The sequence below is a fragment of the Aythya fuligula genome, chromosome W (genome assembly GCF_009819795.1).
Source record: "Aythya fuligula isolate bAytFul2 chromosome W, bAytFul2.pri, whole genome shotgun sequence".
Classification (NCBI taxonomy): Eukaryota; Metazoa; Chordata; class Aves; order Anseriformes; family Anatidae; genus Aythya; species Aythya fuligula.
The window spans coordinates 8512266-8531656 of record NC_045594.1 but is presented as its reverse complement, the minus strand read 5'-3'; the positions used below and the strand labels follow the sequence as shown (position 1 = coordinate 8531656).

Here is a 19391-nt window from a genome sequence, read left to right as displayed (position 1 = left end):
CCGTGGAGGAGCCCACAGTGGAGCAGGTGGATATGACCCGAAGGACTCTGTGGCGTGTGGAGAGCCCCCACTAGAGCAGACTCTGGGCCGTACCTGTAGCCCGTGGAGAAGAGCTCATGCAGGAGCAGGTGACCTGGCAGGAGCTGCCACCCATGGGGGGACCCATGTTGGAGCATTTTGCTCCTGACAGATGGACCCCGTGGTACGGACCCATATCTGGAGCAGTTCTTGAAGAACTGCTGCCTGTGGGAAGCCCACACAGGATCAGTTTGGGAAGGACTGCATCCCAAGGGAGGGACCCCATGCAGGATCAGGGGAAGAGAGTGACCATGAAGGAGTGGCGGAGATGAAGTGCTCTAGACTGACCACAACCCCCATTTCCTTCTTCCCCTGTGCTGCTCGTGGGGAGGAGGTAGAAGAGGGTGGATGGGGGGGAAGGTGTCTTTAATTTAAAAAAAAAAAAATTTTTGTTTCTCACTTCTATAACTTGTTAGTAATAGGTAATAAATTTTATTAATCTCCCTATGCTGAGTCTGTTTTGCCCGTGACAATAATTGTTGAGTGATCTCTCTGTTCTTATGTCAACCCTTGAGCCCTTTACATCATATTTTCTCCCTCTTTCCCTTTGAGAGGCGGGAATGAGAGAGCGGTTATGGTGGAGTTTGGCTGCCCACCTGAGTGAAACCATCACACCCTGTTCCAGTGCAGACTGGATCAGTCCATGGCAAATGGTAGGGCTGTGTTTCCACCCCTGAGGCAGTCGATTCCAGGTGTATCGGACGGCCCTCCAAGTAAAAGCAAACTGTGGCCTGCACGCTACTGCCAACGTGATGTAGAAAAAACGCATTAGCAATATCACTTGTGGCATACCACTTGACTGCCTTTGATTACGGTTCATATTGGAGTTCTAACATGTCCGGCACAGCAGCACTCATTGGTGGCGTGACTTCCTTCAGGCCACAGTAGTCCACTGTTAGTCTCCATTCACCATTAGACTTTTGCACTGGCCATATGGGACTATTACTTCCTGGCTGGAAGCAGGGCCCCTCTATTCCTGGTCATAACATTCATTACTGTGTCTGGGGGATTGCCTGCTGGAAATTGGAGCAGCCATTTTTTCAGAGAACCCCCCTTTTGCAATTGTTTTTCCTCGCACCTCATGTACCCATGCCTCTAGGGTCAAGGTAGAATTTCCATCCCATTTTCTCATGTCCTCTCCATGGTCATGCAGGTAAAACCACAGGGTGGCATGGGGTGTATACCCACTATATCTTTTTTCTTGAACAGAGGGACGCTTACCCCAATAGCTGAGACACTGGTTTGTAGAGATGGGGAGGAAGATAAATTCTCTTTAAGTTGGTGGACCTCTAGAGAAAGCTTCTCCACAGCCCAAATGAAGGCCCATAGGGAAGAAGAAAGACTTTCTTCGTGCTGCCAGAGTTACCTAGTCAATTCTTCCATCATGGATTCCTCTCGGTCTTTCCAGGTCATTACTGCCAATGAGCTGTCATATAATCACGGTACACTCTGTACAAACTTCCACCACATGGGTCATGTATGCTCGACTTCATCTGGTTCTTTTGATAGCTGCTCTTTTTCTAGGTCATCATAAATCACCTCCCATACGGCTAATTCCCTCAGGTACTGGATTCCCTCCTCTATGGTCACCCACTTGCCTGGTTGACATACAAGATCTTCCTTGAAGGGATACCTTTCCTTCACAGCTGACAGGAGACACCTCCAGAGGCTGAAGATTTGCGCTCCTTTTCGAATAGCTTTGTCAATGCCTGTGTCTGTGGGAGGAGATCCCAGCCGCCTGGCTTCCATGCCCTCTAATTCCAGGCTATTGGTCCTGCTATCCCAGAACTGGAACAGCTAGGTGACAACATGTTCAATTGGACAACTGCTGAAATCTTTTATGTATATCTCATAACTCACCCTAGGATAGACATTGGGTAGTTATTGATGCTTTTATGATAGCTTCCTCTTTGTCTTCCTGTTCATCTGATGGCCCAGCCACTTTCGGTGTAGCCTTCTTCTTCCTCCTCAGTCTGAGTAGGAGTTCCTCTGCTTTCTAAATGAACTTACTTTCTCATCTGTTGTTTCATCTTGGATGCAGGGGCAACTAATACTAGCACAGTTTGGTTCCCTGGCCAACCTTGGAGCCTGTCACATGGGTTGGAGTGGCTGCATGGCCCGTCACAGGGGTTGGAAGTGCTGTAGGGCCGATTGCAGGGTTTGGGCTGGCGTTGATTGCAGTTCACTAAGCATAGGCCAAGTCCCAGAACATTGCAGTGATTTGTGTCTCTTTGGAATTGCCAGGGTGTTAGAGGACGCACGGCTGAAAGCACGACAGACACCAGTAGAGTCAGATCATGCTCCCTTTTATTGCCGGAATAGCCTAACTTTTATAGTGAACTTAACAGGGGCAGACAGTGTTTCACACAAGATTATTGGTCAAAAGCACTCAGACAAACAACTACAAGAAAACAACCCCACCTGCAAGAAAACAACCCCCTTGTGATTAGCAGTCACGCAGACCTTGTCCTTGAAGCCAGCTGCTGGTAACAATATTTTTCTGAATTCCTCAATTGGGCGATGTGGGAACACTTTCGTGGGAACTTCTCATAGTTGCCCTGGTAGCTTGGTTTGCTCAGCTACAGCAGGCCAAGGGATTTGCTAAGGCCTACTCCTGGTTGCTTAAAGCAAGCTCAGATCGAACAATTGTTCCACGGACTCATGTCCACGCCCTTTGTGCCAATTCCCAACAATTCCCCCTTTTTCTTTTAGTACGAGCAGTACTTGGCCGAAGGTGTTTTCCATCAGACGTCGAATACATGACATAACACAACTTAAACCTAATAACACTACAATTACTATAATCACTTAATGGTACCCCGACAAGGTATGTAACAGCAGGTGTGCTAGGGCTGGCTAGACTTGCACAGAAGATGGTGGTATTCAGTTCCCTAGCCAGCGATACCCAGACATTCTCCTTAGGATCGAAGGCTGTCCTTGACAGTCCTTGAGTGCCGCAGCCCGTATCATTGTCAGATTGCCTTCAACTCTATACTTTGGAACCCATATCTCAGAAACTATTAACAATTACACCATTTACCTTTTCTACTCAGGAAACCAATCTATGGGGGAGGACACACGGGGATGCTATTCCCCACTTCTTCACCCTCCCTTTTCCCTTCACCCCCCCCTTCTCATCCAGGATAGTTACAATAGCTTTTCAAAATTTTGAATATCCTTGGGATGTTCAAAGCAGTGTGTTCTCATTGTTATGTCTCCTGAATGCGCTTCAGGTTTTGTTTAAGTTTAAACAACTACTTAGAAATCTCATCCGGAGATCTGTCCGGAGGCAGGATAGTTGTGAGTGGCAGGGAGAGCGGGAGGATATGGGCAGGCATCTAGAGCAGTGGGTACCTCCAATGCTTTGGAAATTCACCCCTGAACAACTTCAAAATCCTAAAAAGTTGTCGGAATTCTCAAAAAAAGGTGTGTCCTCACCCTGGTGTTGGGAATTGGCACAAAGGGCGTGGACATGAGTCCGTGGAACAATTGTTCGATCTGAGCTTGCTTTAAGCAACCAGGAGTAGGCCTTAGCAAATCCCTTGGCCTGCTGTAGCTGAGCAAACCAAGCTACCAGGGCAACTATGAGAAGTTCCCACGAAAGTGTTCCCACATCGCCCAATTGAGGAATTCAGAAAAATATTGTTACCAGCAGCTGGCTTCAAGGACAAGGTCTGCGTGACTGCTAATCACAAGGGGGTTGTTTTCTTGCAGGTGGGGTTGTTTTCTTGTAGTTGTTTGTCTGAGTGCTTTTGACCAATAATCTTGTGTGAAACACTGTCTGCCCCTGTTAAGTTCACTATAAAAGTTAGGCTATTCCGGCAATAAAAGGGAGCATGATCTGACTCTACTGGTGTCTGTCGTGCTTTCAGCCGTGCGTCCTCTAACACCCTGGCAATTCCAAAGAGACACAAATCACTGCAATGTTCTGGGACTTGGCCTATGCTTAGTGAACTGCAATCAACGCCAGCCCAAACCCTGCAATCGGCCCTACAGCACTTCCAACCCCTGTGACGGGCCATGCAGCCACTCCAACCCATGTGACAGGCTCCAAGGTTGGCCAGGGAACCAAACTGTGCTAGTATTAGTTGCCCCTGCATCCAAGATGAAACAACAGATGAGAAAGTAAGTTCATTTAGAAAGCAGAGGAACTCCTACTCAGACTGAGGAGGAAGAAGAAGGCTACACCGAAAGTGGCTGGGCCATCAGATGAACAGGAAGACAAAGAGGAAGCTATCATAAAAGCATCAATAACTACCCAATGTCTATCCTAGGGTGAGTTATGAGATATACATAAAAGATTTCAGCAGTTGTCCAATTGAACATGTTGTCACCTAGCTGTTCCAGTTCTGGGATAGCAGGACCAATAGCCTGGAATTAGAGGGCATGGAAGCCAGGCGGCTGGGATCTCCTCCCACAGACACAGGCATTGACAAAGCTATTCGAAAAGGAGCGCAAATCTTCAGCCTCTGGAGGTGTCTCCTGTCAGCTGTGAAGGAAAGGTATCCCTTCAAGGAAGATCTTGTATGTCAACCAGGCAAGTGGGTGACCATAGAGGAGGGAATCCAGTACCTGAGGGAATTAGCCGTATGGGAGGTGATTTATGATGACCTAGAAAAAGAGCAGCTATCAAAAGAACCAGATGAAGTCGAGCATACATGACCCATGTGGTGGAAGTTTGTACAGAGTGTACCGTGATTATATGACAGCTCATTGGCAGTAATGACCTGGAAAGACCGAGAGGAATCCATGATGGAAGAATTGACTAGGTAACTCTGGCAGCACGAAGAAAGTCTTTCTTCTTCCCTATGGGCCTTCATTTGGGCTGTGGAGAAGCTTTCTCTAGAGGTCCACCAACTTAAAGAGAATTTATCTTCCTCCCCATCTCTACAAACCAGTGTCTCAGCTATTGGGGTAAGCGTCCCTCTGTTCAAGAAAAAAGATATAGTGGGTATACACCCCATGCCACCCTGTGGTTTTACCTGCATGACCATGGAGAGGACATGAGAAAATGGGATGGAAATTCTACCTTGACCCTAGAGGCATGGGTACATGAGGTGCGAGGAAAAACAATTGCAAAAGGGGGGTTCTCTGAAAAAATGGCTGCTCCAATTTCCAGCAGGCAATCCCCCAGACACAGTAATGAATGTTATGACCAGGAATAGAGGGGCCCTGCTTCCAGCCAGGAAGTAATAGTCCCATATGGCCAGTGCAAAAGTCTAATGGTGAATGGAGACTAACAGTGGACTACTGTGGCCTGAAGGAAGTCACGCCACCAATGAGTGCTGCTGTGCCGGACATGTTAGAACTCCAATATGAACCGTAATCAAAGGCAGTCAAGTGGTATGCCACAAGTGATATTGCTAATGCGTTTTTTCTACATCACGTTGGCAGTAGCGTGCAGGCCACAGTTTGCTTTTACTTGGAGGGCCGTCCGATACACCTGGAATCGACTGCCTCAGGGGTGGAAACACAGCCCTACCATTTGCCATGGACTGATCCAGTCTGCACTGGAACAGGGTGTGATGGTTTCACTCAGGTGGGCAGCCAAACTCCACCATAACCGCTCTCTCATTCCCGCCTCTCAAAGGGAAAGAGGGAGAAAATATGATGTAAAGGGCTCAAGGGTTGACATAAGAACAGAGAGATCACTCAACAATTATTGTCACGGGCAAAACAGACTCAGCATAGGGAGATTAATAAAATTTATTACCTATTACTAACAAGTTATAGAAGTGAGAAACAAAAATTTTTTTTTTTTTAAATTAAAGACACCTTCCCCCCCATCCACCCTCTTCTACCTCCTCCCCACGAGCAGCACAGGGGAAGAAGGAAATGGGGGTTGTGGTCAGTCTAGAGCACTTCATCTCCGCCACTCCTTCATGGTCACTCTCTTCCCCTGATCCTGCATGGGGTCCCTCCCTTGGGATGCAGTCCTTCCCAAACTGATCCTGTGTGGGCTTCCCACAGGCAGCAGTTCTTCAAGAACTGCTCCAGATATGGGTCCGTACCACGGGGTCCATCTGTCAGGAGCAAAATGCTCCAACATGGGTCCCCCCATGGGTGGCAGCTCCTGCCAGGTCACCTGCTCCTGCATGAGCTCTTCTCCACGGGCTACAGGTACGGCCCAGAGTCTGCTCTAGTGGGGGCTCTCCACACGCCACAGAGTCCTTCGGGTCATATCCACCTGCTCCACTGTGGGCTCCTCCACGGGCTGCAGCATGGAAATCTGCTCCTCCGTGGTACACCATGGGCTGCAGGGGGACAGCCTGCTCCACCATGGGCATCTCCACAGGCTGAAGGAGAACTTCAGCTCCAGCACCTAGAGTACCTCCTCCCCTCCTTCTTCACTGACCTTGGTGTCTGCAGGGCTGTTCCTCACTCCTTACTCTCCCAGCTGCTGTTGAGCAGCATTTCTTTTTCCTTTATTAAAAATGCTCTCACAGAGGTGCAACCTACATCGCTTATTGGCTCGGCTCTGGGCAGTGGTGCGCCCTTTTGGAGCCAGCTGAAACTGGTCCTTAGCTGACATGGGGCAGGTTCTGGGTTCTTCTCACAGAGGTCACCCCTGCAGTCCCCTGCTACCAAAACCTTGTCCCTATACACAGTGGGAAGCTCCTGAACACCTGCAGTACATCGATGACATCATTGTGTGGGGTGACACAGCAGAGGAAGTTTTTGAGAAAGGGAAGAAAATAGTCCAAATCCTTCTGAAGGCTGGTTTTGCCATAAAACAAAATAAAGTCAAAGGACCTGCACGAGAGATCCAGTTTTTAGGAATAAAATGGCAAGATGGATTTCGTCAAATCTCAATGGATGTGATCAACAAAATAATAGCTATGTCTCCACCAACTAGCAAAAAAGAAACACAAACTTTCCTAGGTGTCGTGGGGTTTTGGAGAACGCACATTCCAAATTACACTCTGATTGTAAACCCTTTCTATCAAGTAAACCATATGAAGAACGACTCCAAATGGAGCTCCAAGCAATGACAAGACTTTGAACAAATTAAACGGGAGACAGTTCATGCGGTAGCCTTTGGGCCGGTCAGAGCAGGACCAGATGTAAGGAATGGGCACTGCAGCCGGGGAGAATGGCCCCACCTGGATCCTGCTGTTGGCTGGATGCTACCTGGTTTGGGGCTGGATGTTGAAAGGAAGGGTCTCCTCTACACATCATGCAACTGATGCTACGTGGAGTAAGTGGGTTGCACTGATTTCTCAGTGGGCTCAAATAGGAAACCCCAGTCACCCAGGAATCTTGGAAGTGACTGTGGACTGGCCAAAAGGCAAATGTTTTGTGATATCACCAGAGGAGGAGGTGGTCCGTGCTGAAGAAGCCCCACTGTACAACAAGCTACCAGAAAATGAGAAGAAATATGCCCTGTTCACTGATGGGTCCTGTCGTATTGTGGGAAAGCATCGAAGGTGGAAGGCTGCTGTATGGAGTCCTACGTGACAAGTTGCAGAAGCTGCTGAGGGAGAAGGTGAATCGAGTCAGTTTGCAGAAGTGAAGGCCATCCAGCTGGCTTTAGATATTGCTGAATGAGAAAAGTGGCCAGTACTCTATCTCTATACTGATTCATGGATGGTAGCAAATGTCCTGTGGAGGTAGTTACAGCAATGGAAGCAAAACAACTGGCAGCACCAGGGCAAACCCATCTGGGCTGCTGCACTGTGGCAAGATATAGCTGCCTGTGTGGAGAACCTGGTTGTAAAAGTACGCCATGTAGCTCACAGAATCACAGAATCACATAATCGTCTAGGTTGGAAGAGACCTCAACATCACCTAGTTCAACCTCTGACCTAACACTAACCAGTCCTGCACTAAACCATATCACTAAGCTCTACATCTTTTAAAGACCTCCAGTGATGGTGACTCCACCACTTCCCTGGGCAGCCCATTCCAATGCCTCACAACCCTCTCAGTAAAGAAGTTCTTCCTAATATCCAACCTAAAACTCCCCTGGCGCATCTTCAGCCCATTCCCCCGCGTCCTGTCACCAGGCATGTGGGAGAATAGACCAATCCCCACCTCGCTACAGCCTCCTTTAAGGTATCTGTAGAGAGCAATAAGGTCGCCCCTGAGCCTCCTTTTCTCCAGGCTGAACAACCCCAGCTCCCTCAGCCGCTCCTCGTAGGACTTGTTCTCCAGACCCCTCACCAGTTTCGTCGCCCTTCTCTGGACTCTCTCGAGCACCTCGTTGTCCTTCTTGTAGCGAGGGGCCCAAAACTGAACACAAGACTCAGGGTGCGGCCTCACCAGAGCCGAGTACAGGGGGACAATCACTTCCCCAGACCTGCTGGCCACACTGCTTCTTATACAAGCCAGGATGCTGTTGGCCTTCTTGGCCACCTGAGCACACTGCTGGCTCATATTCAGCCGACTATCCACCAATACTCCCAGGTCCTTCTCTGCCAGGCAGCTTTCTAACCGCTCATCTCCCAGCCTGTAGCCCTGCTTGGGGTTGTTGTGCCCCCAGTGCAGGATCCGGCACTTGGCCTTGTTGAAGCTCATGCAGTTGACCTCAGGCCATTGGTCCAGCCTATCCAGATCCTCCTGCAGAGCCTTCCTACCCTCGAGCAGATCGACACACTGTAGTGGGTTTACGTGGCAAGTTTTTGGTATCAGGGGGCTATAGGGGTGGTTTCTGTGAGAAAGATCTAGAAGCTGCCCCATGTTTGGGAAGGGCCCCATTGTTTTCCAGATCTGAGCCAATAAGCGATGTTGTTTGCGCCTCTGTGAGAGCATATTTAAGACAGGGAAAAAACGCTGCGCCAGACAGCAGCCGGGAGAGTCAAGGGAGTGAGAAACAGCCTGCAGGTGCCAAGGTCAGTGTAGAGGGAGGGGGAGAGGTGCTCCAGGCGCCAGAGCAGAAGTCCCCTGTGGCCTGTGGTGAGGACCATGGTGAAGCAGGATGTCCCCCTGCAGCCCATGGAGTACCACGGTGGAGCAGGGTTCCATGCTGCAGCCCGTGGAGGAGACCACGGTGGAGCAGGTGGCCCTGCACCGACGGAGGCTGCCGCCTGTGGAAGACCCCTGCCGGAGTAGATTCCGGGCCAGACCTGTAGCCCGTGGAGAGGAGCCCACGCAGGAGCAGGTGACCCGGCAGGAGCTGCTGCCCGTAGGGGAGCCAGGTTGGAGCAGTTTTCTCCTGAGGGATGGACCCCGTGGTACGGACCCATATCTGGAGCAGTTCTGAAAGAGCTGCTGCCTGTGGGAACCCCACGCCGGATCAGTTCATCAAGGACTGCATCCCGTGGGTGGGACCCCACAGCACAGGGGATGAGAGTGACCGAGAAGGAGCGGCAGAGAAGTGCTGTAGACTGACCATAACCCCCATTCCCCGTTCCCCTGCGCCGCTCGGGGGGAGGAGGTGGAAGAGGGTGGATGGGGGGGAAGGTGCTTTTGGTTTGCTTTTTCCTTTGTTTTCTCACTTCTCTCGCTTGTTAGTAATAGGCAATAAATCTTACTATCTCCTTATGCCGAGTCTGTTTTGCCCGTTACAATAATTATTGCGTGATTTTCTCGCCCTTATCTCAATCCTTGAGACCTTTTCTCATATTTTCTCCCCATTCCTCTTTGAGGAGGGGGAGTGAGAGAGCGGCTGTGGTGGAGCTCGGCTGCCCACTCGAGCGGAACCACGACACACACGCACCTACCTTGGTGTCATCTGTGACCTTACTGAGGGTGCACTCGATCCCCTCATCCAGATCATCGATGAAGATATTAAAGAGGACCGGCCCCAGCAGCGAGCCCTGGGGAATGCCACTAGTGACTGGCCTCCAACTGGATTTGACTCCATTCACCACAACTCTTTGGGCCCGGCTATCCAGCCAGTTTTTAACCCAACGAAGCGTACGCCAGTCCAAGCCATGAGCAGCCAGTTTCTTGAGGAGAATGTTGTGGGGAATGGTGTCAAAAGCCTTGCTGAAGTCAAGGTAGACCACATCCACAGCCTTTCCCTCGTCCACCCAGCGCGTCACTCTGTCATAGAAGGAGATCAGGTTCGTCAAGCAGGACCTGCCTTTCATAAACCCATGCTGACTGGGCCCGATCGCCCGCTTGCCCTGCAAGTGCCGCGTGATAACACTCAAGATAATCTGCTCCATGAGCTTCCCTGGCACTGAGGTCAAACTGACAGGCCTATAGTTCCCCGGGTCTGCCCTCTGGCCCTTCTTGTAGATGGGCGTCACGTTTGGTAGCCACCAGTCAACTTGGACCTCCCCCAGTAGCCAGGACTGCTGATAAATGATGGAAAGCGGCTTGGCCAGCTCCTCCGCCAGTTCTCTCAGTATCCTCGGGTGGATCCCATCTGGTCCCATCGACCTGCGCACATCCAAGTGCTGTAGCAGGTTGCCAAACATTTCCTCATGGATAGTGAGGGCCACATCCTGCTCCCCATCCCCTTCCACCAGCTCAGGGTACTGGATATCCAGAGAACAACTGCTCTTGCTGCTAAAGACTGAGGCAAAGAAGGCATTAAGGCATTAGGCCTTTCTAATTTTGTCCCTGCACAGCCTCGCAACATCCTTATAGTCCTCCCGCATGGCCCGCCTTCTTATGATCTCTCAAAGATCATAAACCCTCTTTTGTCTCCTATACTCAAGCCACAACTATCTGTTGAGCCAGGCCAGTCTTCTTCCGCGCCGGCTTGTCTTTGGGCACATGGGGACAGACCGCTCCTGCGCCATTAAGATTTCCTTCTCAAAGAGTGCCCAGCCTTGCTGGACTTCTCTGCCCTTCAAAACCACCTCCGAAAGGGACTAAAATATTCCATATCTGTGTCTAAATTGAGTGTTGATGCAATAGAGCGCTTTATTAGGAGTATAAACGATTACTCTGGTTGAGCATTTTTCTGTGCAACACCGTGCACAGTGATTTGCTTCCAGTATCTGTGCTAACTAACTGTTTCAGCTGTATTGCAGGCAGAAAAACAGTCCAGGGTTCTTACAGGGCACAGAACACCTTAATTTTTCTGTATTGCTTCCAGGTTTAAAGTAATTTTATTTTGTAACAAGTGGTCATACTGTGCTGTAGAAATAATAAACCTAATATTTCTCGTCTGATACATACAGTATATAATAAATGGATTCAAGGTTATAACTCTTATATAGGCAGACAATGACTGTAGGAAAAAAAATCATTTTAATCCTACTGTCCAAATGGGGGAACTGCTGTCCTTTGGGATACCATGAATGACAGATAAGCACTTTAAGAATAAATCAGTTGCTTCTACAACTAATGGAAGTGGCACAAACGGACGGGAAAAACGTTCTTGTTTTTATATGTTTTGCATATAGACTAACAAGAAAACACCTATGAGATGTTAATATTGGAAACTAGCAAATTTGCAAACTTTGTATGTCTGAATTATGGCTTAATTATATAATGCTAGAAAAACAAGTTTTGATGGGTTTGCGTTGCTTTAAAGTGAAATGATTAATTTGTAATTCTAACACTCATGGTTTAATTCCTGCAAGGTGGTGAAACCTATCCCTGTGAAAGGAGATGCATATGAAAAGAACAAGATATCTCAAGAACCTCAAGCTGAAGGACAAAGCACTGCTTGTTCACCTATGCAGAAAGGAAGGCATAGTCCTTCTCCTGGTAGCTCCTCTTCATCGTCCTCTAGGACTGTTAAATCTGAATCACCAGGTGTTAGAAGAAAAAGGGTATCTGCAGTACATGTAAGTTGCAAGCTGTGATGTAATTACTAATTTGGCTATATTCTGCAATCTTTTGCTTAAAAGAGAGGCAATTAGTATGTAATCCTCGCTGGGTAGGGCAAGATGCTGATGTAAAAAAGGGGTGTTATGACACAGTATCACTTGAGAGTGTTACATTTCTCTTATGTATGGAACTTTATTCTCTGCTCTTAGGTGTGTTTCTTCTTTTTAATTCAGTCATGCTTTCGGTTTTTTGTTTGTTTGTTTTGTTTTGTTTTGTAGGAAATAAATGAGGCCATATGTTCTCTTAGTTAGATTTGCACAAAGAGATGTCAGTAGTTTTTCTCTGTAGTTTTGCATGTCAGTTCTCCAGGCAAGTATATTCCCTCGAGGAAAAGATTGTTGATTAGAGTAAGATTCCTGTAGAAAAGAGTTACTGGTATGCTATTTGTGATCCTCTGTTTCAGGACTGTTCTTTGCATACAGATTGGTGACGTTTTAGGTATTTGCATTGTTAGATGATAAAATCTATACCATTGCATTTGAGAAGATCAGGAATGGAGTGGAATATTTTGAGCATTAATTACTGACTTCATTAGAGAAGATCAGGAATATAGTGTTTTGAGCAATAGTATATAACAGATTACAAACATACTCATCCACAGTTAATCTTCTGTTGACTTGTATACAATTTCACAATGCAATTAGAGTAAGAATAAAGTCTAATTGCTTTTATTGTCCCATTGCTCTAACAAAGGATTCCAAAATCAGTAAAATATGTACTGTTATTCCACTGAACTAGGAATTAATATCACACAATATAGCACTGTAGAACAAATCCTTTCCTCTTAATAAGAGAAATTAAAATGTTAAAAGGCTATTAATGAAGACTTGAAAACTGAAGCAACTTAAAAGTCTCCTTTTCTGTCATAATACCAGACAAAATTTCAGTTATAAAAATTTCAATTAAAAATTCTTGTTTTTCTTCTGCCCTCTAGTTCTGGTCATAAAAGAAAATTAATCATTTTAAATTCATGTAGTCTAATCAAGTCGTAGTTTCTTCAGGTCTGAGGGACTCTTATTCTATGACATTCTGAACAAAATACATAGCTAAACTTTCTATTTCCTTCCTGGAAACAATGGAACCACTTTTGTAGCATCAGAATGGACGAATAACACTGCCTCAAAGAGCCCCATCTCCAGATGGCTTCTCTCCATACAACCCTGAAGAAACAAATCGTCGTGTCAATAAAGTTATGCAAGCTAGGCTGTACCTGCTGCAGTAGATAGGACCCTACTCTTTCTTAATTGGAGGAGACAGCCCTGATAATAAATACAGAGTGTTTATTGGGCCTCAGATAAAGAACATTGTTGTGTTGTCTGTATCTTTTATTAATTTATAATAAATTATAATTTTATTAATTTATAATTAATCTTGGAAAACCGTTGTCCTGGTTTCAGCATGTTATCAACACTCTTCTCATCCTAATCCAAAACACAGCACCCTACCAGCTACTAGGAGGAAAATTAACTATCCTAGCTGAAACCAGGACAACTGTACAAAACCAAATTAGATTGTCAGTCAGCAACCCATGCTAATGGTTCTGTAAAGCAATGTTTAAAAGATGTAATACGTGCTCATATAGCATAGTAATCAGCTTGTATTTTTATCAAATATGTAGCAAGTACTATTTTTGTCCGAAGTTTCTCTTAAGAAAAAGATTCTAGTTAAAGAAATCTTTACTAACGTTCCATATATTTCTTATTCCTACAAGTAGCTCCTAATTATATGTCTTATTAAGCATTTTTGGCTAAAATTTGGCCACTTACTTTCCTGGTTTCTCACCCTGAAATGCTTTATTTCTTTAACTATGGGGTAGCTATAAATGACAAGCAATGTCATAATTCCTTTAATGGAGTGATAATATCATTAATACCCATAATAAGGTCCTTTTCAGAGACTTTCATAGTACTACTGTGATGCTGTATTGGGGAACATGTAGGTTTTTGTGTAAGCAGAAACATGTCATTTAAGTTTGCCGTCATGTTACAGATATATATTATGATTATATGCATAAATTCCTTTTAGTATGGAGAGTAACAATAGCTTTCAGTTGATTTTTTGAAAAAGAAAGGAGAAAACTGATGCTATAATTGTCAGATTTTTTTCAGACATATTCCTAAATAATATTTTGGGAATTCCCTTTTCTGAAAGGCCATGTAAGAAGATATTTATGCCCATATTTGAAATACTATTTTGCATTAAATACTCTTTTTTGAAAAGTAGGAGGGCCTAGTATACACTTCCATGATGCACCTAAATGTGGAAAAATGATCCATGTAATTATCAAGTCAGTAGAGCCCTCCCTAGCTTATACTTTTCTTTGCAGACTTGTAGCTGTGGCTGTGGAACATTTTATATTCATCTGCTATTTGTTATGCTGCGTGTATTCCAGCTTGAACCCTCAGACCCAATGCTATGGAGAAAGACACTGAAGAACTTTGAGGTAATCAATCTCATAAAGATCTAATGGCAGATCTAAAATATACTCCAGGTAGAATTCTTTAGGGTACTGTCTTAAAAATGATCAAAACTGCTGCATTTCAAAGCAACAAGAATGTGGTTTTAATCGTTTTTAATTCAGTTTCAAGAGCTATGTAAGTAGAAAAAAAATCTGCAAATAAAAGATGTAACTAAAAGAATTAGTAGAGAGCTGCAGTTTAGTGAATGATTCAAATTTAATGTCGCCATGAGTTGAAAGATAAGCAGAACAGGGGTCCTCAGAAGTATTTGTATATACTTAAAGCTGTAAGCTATTTTTAATAAATAAATAGCTTTTTGCTGTAAGCTGTGTTTCTTGTGATCTGTTGATTAGTAAGACTTCTGAAATTCCTGTTACTTCTGCTGCTAATACATTATTGTGAAGGTCAATAGATCTTTAAGCAGTAGTTAAGCTTTAGTAACGTTGCCTTTAAATATAAGCAATTCATAGCATAAATACAACTGTTGCTATATTTTTCTGATGGTAGGTTGAGAGTTTGTTCCAGAAATATCACAGTAGGCGTAGCTCGAGGATCAAAGCTCCATCTTGTAACACCATCCAGAAGTTGCACCTGCTCCTGCGTGGGCTCCTCTCCATGGGCTACAGGTCTGGCCCGGAGCCTTCTCAGGCAGAGGCTCTCCATGGGCCGCAGCATCCTTCAGGTCAGAACTACCTGCTCCTCCATATGCTGCAGTGTGGAAATCTGCACCACCGTGGTACACCATGGGCTGCAGGGGGACAGCCTGCTCCACCATGGGCATCTCCACAGGCTGCAGGAGAACTTCAGCTCCTGCGCCTGGAGCACCTCCTCCCCCTCCTTCTTCAGTAACCTTGGTGTCTGCAGGGTTATTTCTCACTCCTCTCTCCCAGCTGCTGATTCACAGCAGTTTTTCCCTTTCTTAAATTTGCTCTCACAGAGGCACAACCAGCATTTCTCATTGGCTTGGCTCTGGCCAGAGATGGGTTCCTTTTGGAGCCAGCTGAAACTGGCCCTTATCTGACATGGGGCAGCATCTGGACTCTTCTCACAGAGGCCACCACTACAACCCCCTGCTACCAAACCCTTGCCATGTAAACCCAATAAACAATCACGATTTTTTTTTTTTTATTATTTTTAGTAGTATAAAGGATGAAGAACAGATGTGCTCCATTTGTTTGTTAGGCATGCTGGATGAAGAGAGCCTGCCTGTGTGTGAGGATGGCTGCAGGAACAAATTACACCACTGCATGTCAATATGTATGTTATCATCTTTGTCTCATTAAATTCTGGTGACTCTAAATATCAAAAAGTATTATAACTTTGTGTGTTGTTTTTTTTTTTGTTGTTTATTCACAAATCAAGCTTGTAATTTAGTGCTTTTAGAAAGAAGTTAACTGAAGGGCTAGAGGTTTGAACCTCTTTTACCTGAATGAGATTATGTCCAATCTCAGAGCAAGGTTAGGAGCAGACTTTATTCCTCTGCAACTCGACATTAGAGTTCATGAGAGTCATCCACGATCAGCTTGGATTATATAGTAAATTATGGAATATTCTTACATACTACATTAAATAAAGTATATAAATAGCTAGTTTGCTTTAGCAAATAAAATTCAGTCTCATGTATATTAGTACTTTTTTAAAAACATTGCTTATGTTTGACGTATAAAAAGACCCATATTTCAGTTCATAACTTTTAATATTAATTATAGTGCTAGACTGAAGCATTTCTGCATACAGAAATGTTTAAATGCACATATTTATCAGGCTGCTGCAGTGGCTCAGTTCAGAAACGTTTATCCTGAAACTGACATTCTTCAGTAAAATTTAGGTATACTAATGCCATCTTCTGGTTATATACACTATAAAACTGGAATACATATTATCCTGTTGCTGTGTTCCAGGGGCAGAAGAATGTAGAAGAAACAGAGAGCCACTTATATGTCCTCTTTGTAGATCTAAATGGAGATCTCATGATTTCTATAGGTAAGCAGTCAGTCTGAGTATAACAAACTATCTGTTTCTGGATCTCTAGAAGTATTCTTAAATACAGTGAAGTATTTACTTTGGTCAGTGTTTCGTTTGTTAATCCATGTTATTTGTTGTTAATCTGTAGTCATGAATTGCCAACCCCTGTGGTTTCTTCTGTTCTCCATGTGGTTCAGCAACAAACTCAACAGCAATCTACAGTTGGATCACAGAGGAGAACCCAAGATAGCAATTTTAACCTTACTCACTATGGGGTCCAGCAGATCCCTTCTGCCTATAAAGGTTTCGCTGAGCCATGGATTCAGGTAATTTTACTTTGCAAAAGAAGCTTCAAATGTAAAAAATGATTTTGAACCATTACGCTAGATTTGCTATACTTGGTGAATATTACATTTACACAGCACTAATGCAAAACTACTTTAATTTCCTTCAGAAGAAACTATGATCATTGTGCCTACTGGCCAGTAATGAAATATGCTTATGCAGTATTTGCTCCTGCTATTTTTAATAACTGAAGGAGCTTTCTTCTGAAAGAGCTTGGAATGAGGAAAGTTATGTTGGGAATTGGCATACAGGACGTGGACATGTGCCCGTGGAACAATTGTTCAATTTGAGCTTGCTTTAAGCAACCAGGGGTAGGCCTTAGAAAATCTCAGGGCCTGCTGTAGCTGAGCAAACCAAGCTGCCAGAGTAACTGTGAGAAGCTCCCACGGCTATGACTCCCACATCGCCCAATTAAGGAACTCAGAAAATACTGTTACCAGCAGCTGGCTTCAAGGACAAGGTTTACGTGACTGCTAATCACAAGGGGTTCTTTTCTTGCAGGTGGGGTTGTTTTCTTGTAACTGTTTGTCTGAGTGCTTTTGACCAATGATCTTGTGTGAGACACTGTCCGCCCCTGTTAAGTTCACTATAAAAGTTAGGCTATTCGGGCAATAAAATGGAGCTTGCTGATCACTCATATTGAGTGCGCTTGTCTTCCTTCCGTCGACAACAAATGTCCTCGCAACAAATGGCGCCCGAACAGGCTGAAACCTGAACGGGATCTGGACACCGCTGGCGGTGAACCTGGGCCACGGTTGGACGGAATACGGGTACCGGTCCTGCAATGCAGCCCAGGAGATGAAAGGGACATGGATCGCGGCTTGGTCTGACAGGTGACAGGGACGAAAACTTGGAACCCCTGCACCCGTGTCGCCGCGGTCTGCAAGGTGAAAGGGACGAAAACTTGGAACCCCTGCACCCGTGTCTCGGAAGGTGAAACGGAGTCCCCGCACCCGGGAGCGCCTATAGAGGGTCCCGCCGGTTATGCGCCGTCGAGGTCTCGCAAAGGCTGCATCGGTGCTAATATAAATAAAGGTATGGAGAGACAAGCGGCGCATGATTTGCTCAAATGCTTTTTAGAAAAGCGGAGCAGGCAGCTTATAGACTGCAAAAAGGATTTAGCGCAGGGTTGTTTTATCAATCCTGATACAGTTTTTGAACAAACAGAGTGGCGTAAATTTGGGGACAAATTGTTTGATGAAGTTATTAATGAAAATAAGGCTGCTAAAAAATTATTGAAGCCTTGGAGAGCAGTCACTAACGCTTTAGCTATACATCAGGCTGAGCAGAGAGTCGCTGCTGCCGCTACAGAGCGACTGGGATTGCCGGGAGGTGCTGCTAGTGTTAACCCTCAACAGGGAGGGAAGGAGGGAGCTGGGGATTGCCCACTGCCGCCTTCAGTGAGAACGATAACGCTGCCTCAGGGGGCTACGGGGCAATGGGAGCCTCCCCCCCCCCTCAGTCACCGCCACGGGCAGCGTTGCGCTCCGAGCTCCGGGGAATCGAACGGCAGCCGACCCTCACTGTGTGGCGAGTCGGCACAGAGCAGAGGGACGGACATCAGGACCCTGCAGACTGTCTGACGTAACCATGGAAGCAGCGGCGGCTGTGCTGCTTCTCTCTGGCATTCTTTTTATAAGAGGTTTATCTTGCAATGCAAAAAAGACTATTCGTCCCCAGATCGGTGTTATAACTACGTTTCTGGATAAGATTCCGTGGGGTTGCCACATTCTACGGATTACTAATGACGACTTAGCTCTATTACAGGGCAGGAGTGCAGAGTCGCAGATTACACTGCCAAATGACCACCGGCAGGCTCCTTCACAAACAGCTTCTAAGGTTGCAGCCGGCACTGCCTGCGGCCGTATAGCAGACGTTACACTCTCTTTTCTAACTAGTAATCGTGTGTCTCATCCATTTGTGGTGAATGGTCAGTGGCAAAAAGAAAAGGGGGAGAGTAAGGGGCGACAAAGACAGAAACGGTACCAGGAGGATGCCGCTGACACTAACAGCACGGGTAATAGGAGTAGTATAAATGACACAGGTGATGGCAAGGGTGGAATGATAGGGCAGCATTGTCGAGTTCTGGAATGGATTTTCCTACAGATTCATCCAAAAACGAGTGTTCCGTTTTCTCCCACGGGCCAAGTGATGGTTGAACGATCACATCGGGTTTTAAAGGAACAATTAGTGAGATTAAAAGAGATCAAGAACATCAATGAGCGATTGCCCAAGGCATCGGTTGTTGTGAATCACTTATGTTTGATTAGGGACCGAGAAGACCGTCCTGCGAGTATTCATTCTCAAACAATAAAAAACACTGCTAGGCAGGGTTTAGGGACTTATGGCACGGAGACAAGGGGTAACAACTATAGCGTTTGGAACAATCGTACAGCTATGGCCTTACCTCCTGATGGTTTCCTGATTTGCAGGGATAGGGCCTGGCAAGGTATCCCTGCAAATGCTATCGGACGTCCACGTTACTTACGTAAACTTACTATATTTGCTCCTAGCTTGTCGCAGTTGCGTGAGGTCACCAGACATAAATGGGTATTGCTCGCACTGGATTGCAATGATAATGTTGAGTTGCTTGGTGTTGCAGCTAGAGCAGCATTGGCAATTTTTGTGCCAGGAGTGGCATCTGCGGCCGCACTTAACAACTTAGAAAAATTGGTATGCTGGGCCAAGAAACAAGCCCATGCCACGACAGAGATACTTGAGGAGATGTTACCAGATCAAAATAGTCTGCGACATGCGCTCTTACAGGATCAAGCTGCTATTGACTTCTTGCTTTTGGCTCAAGGGCATGGG

At 45.8% G+C, this 19391-nt stretch overlaps 1 protein-coding gene and 1 pseudogene across 1 annotated transcript in view; one reads left to right on the top strand and one right to left on the bottom strand.

Annotated features, from left to right (window-relative positions):
* LOC116501287 overlaps positions 1-1827 on the bottom strand; it is a 31233-nt pseudogene extending 29406 nt beyond the window's left edge.
* Positions 1828-4464: 2637 nt separating this feature from the next.
* Positions 4465-19391, top strand: part of LOC116501286 (mitogen-activated protein kinase kinase kinase 1-like) — a 35142-nt gene continuing 20215 nt past the window's right edge. Inside the window, 8 exon segments of the mRNA XM_032206804.1 lie at positions 4465-4665; positions 11562-11768; positions 12905-13117; positions 14138-14254; positions 14778-14854; positions 15409-15527; positions 16172-16253; positions 16384-16561. Coding sequence (XP_032062695.1) covers positions 4465-4665; positions 11562-11768; positions 12905-13117; positions 14138-14254; positions 14778-14854; positions 15409-15527; positions 16172-16253; positions 16384-16561 — 1194 coding nt within the window.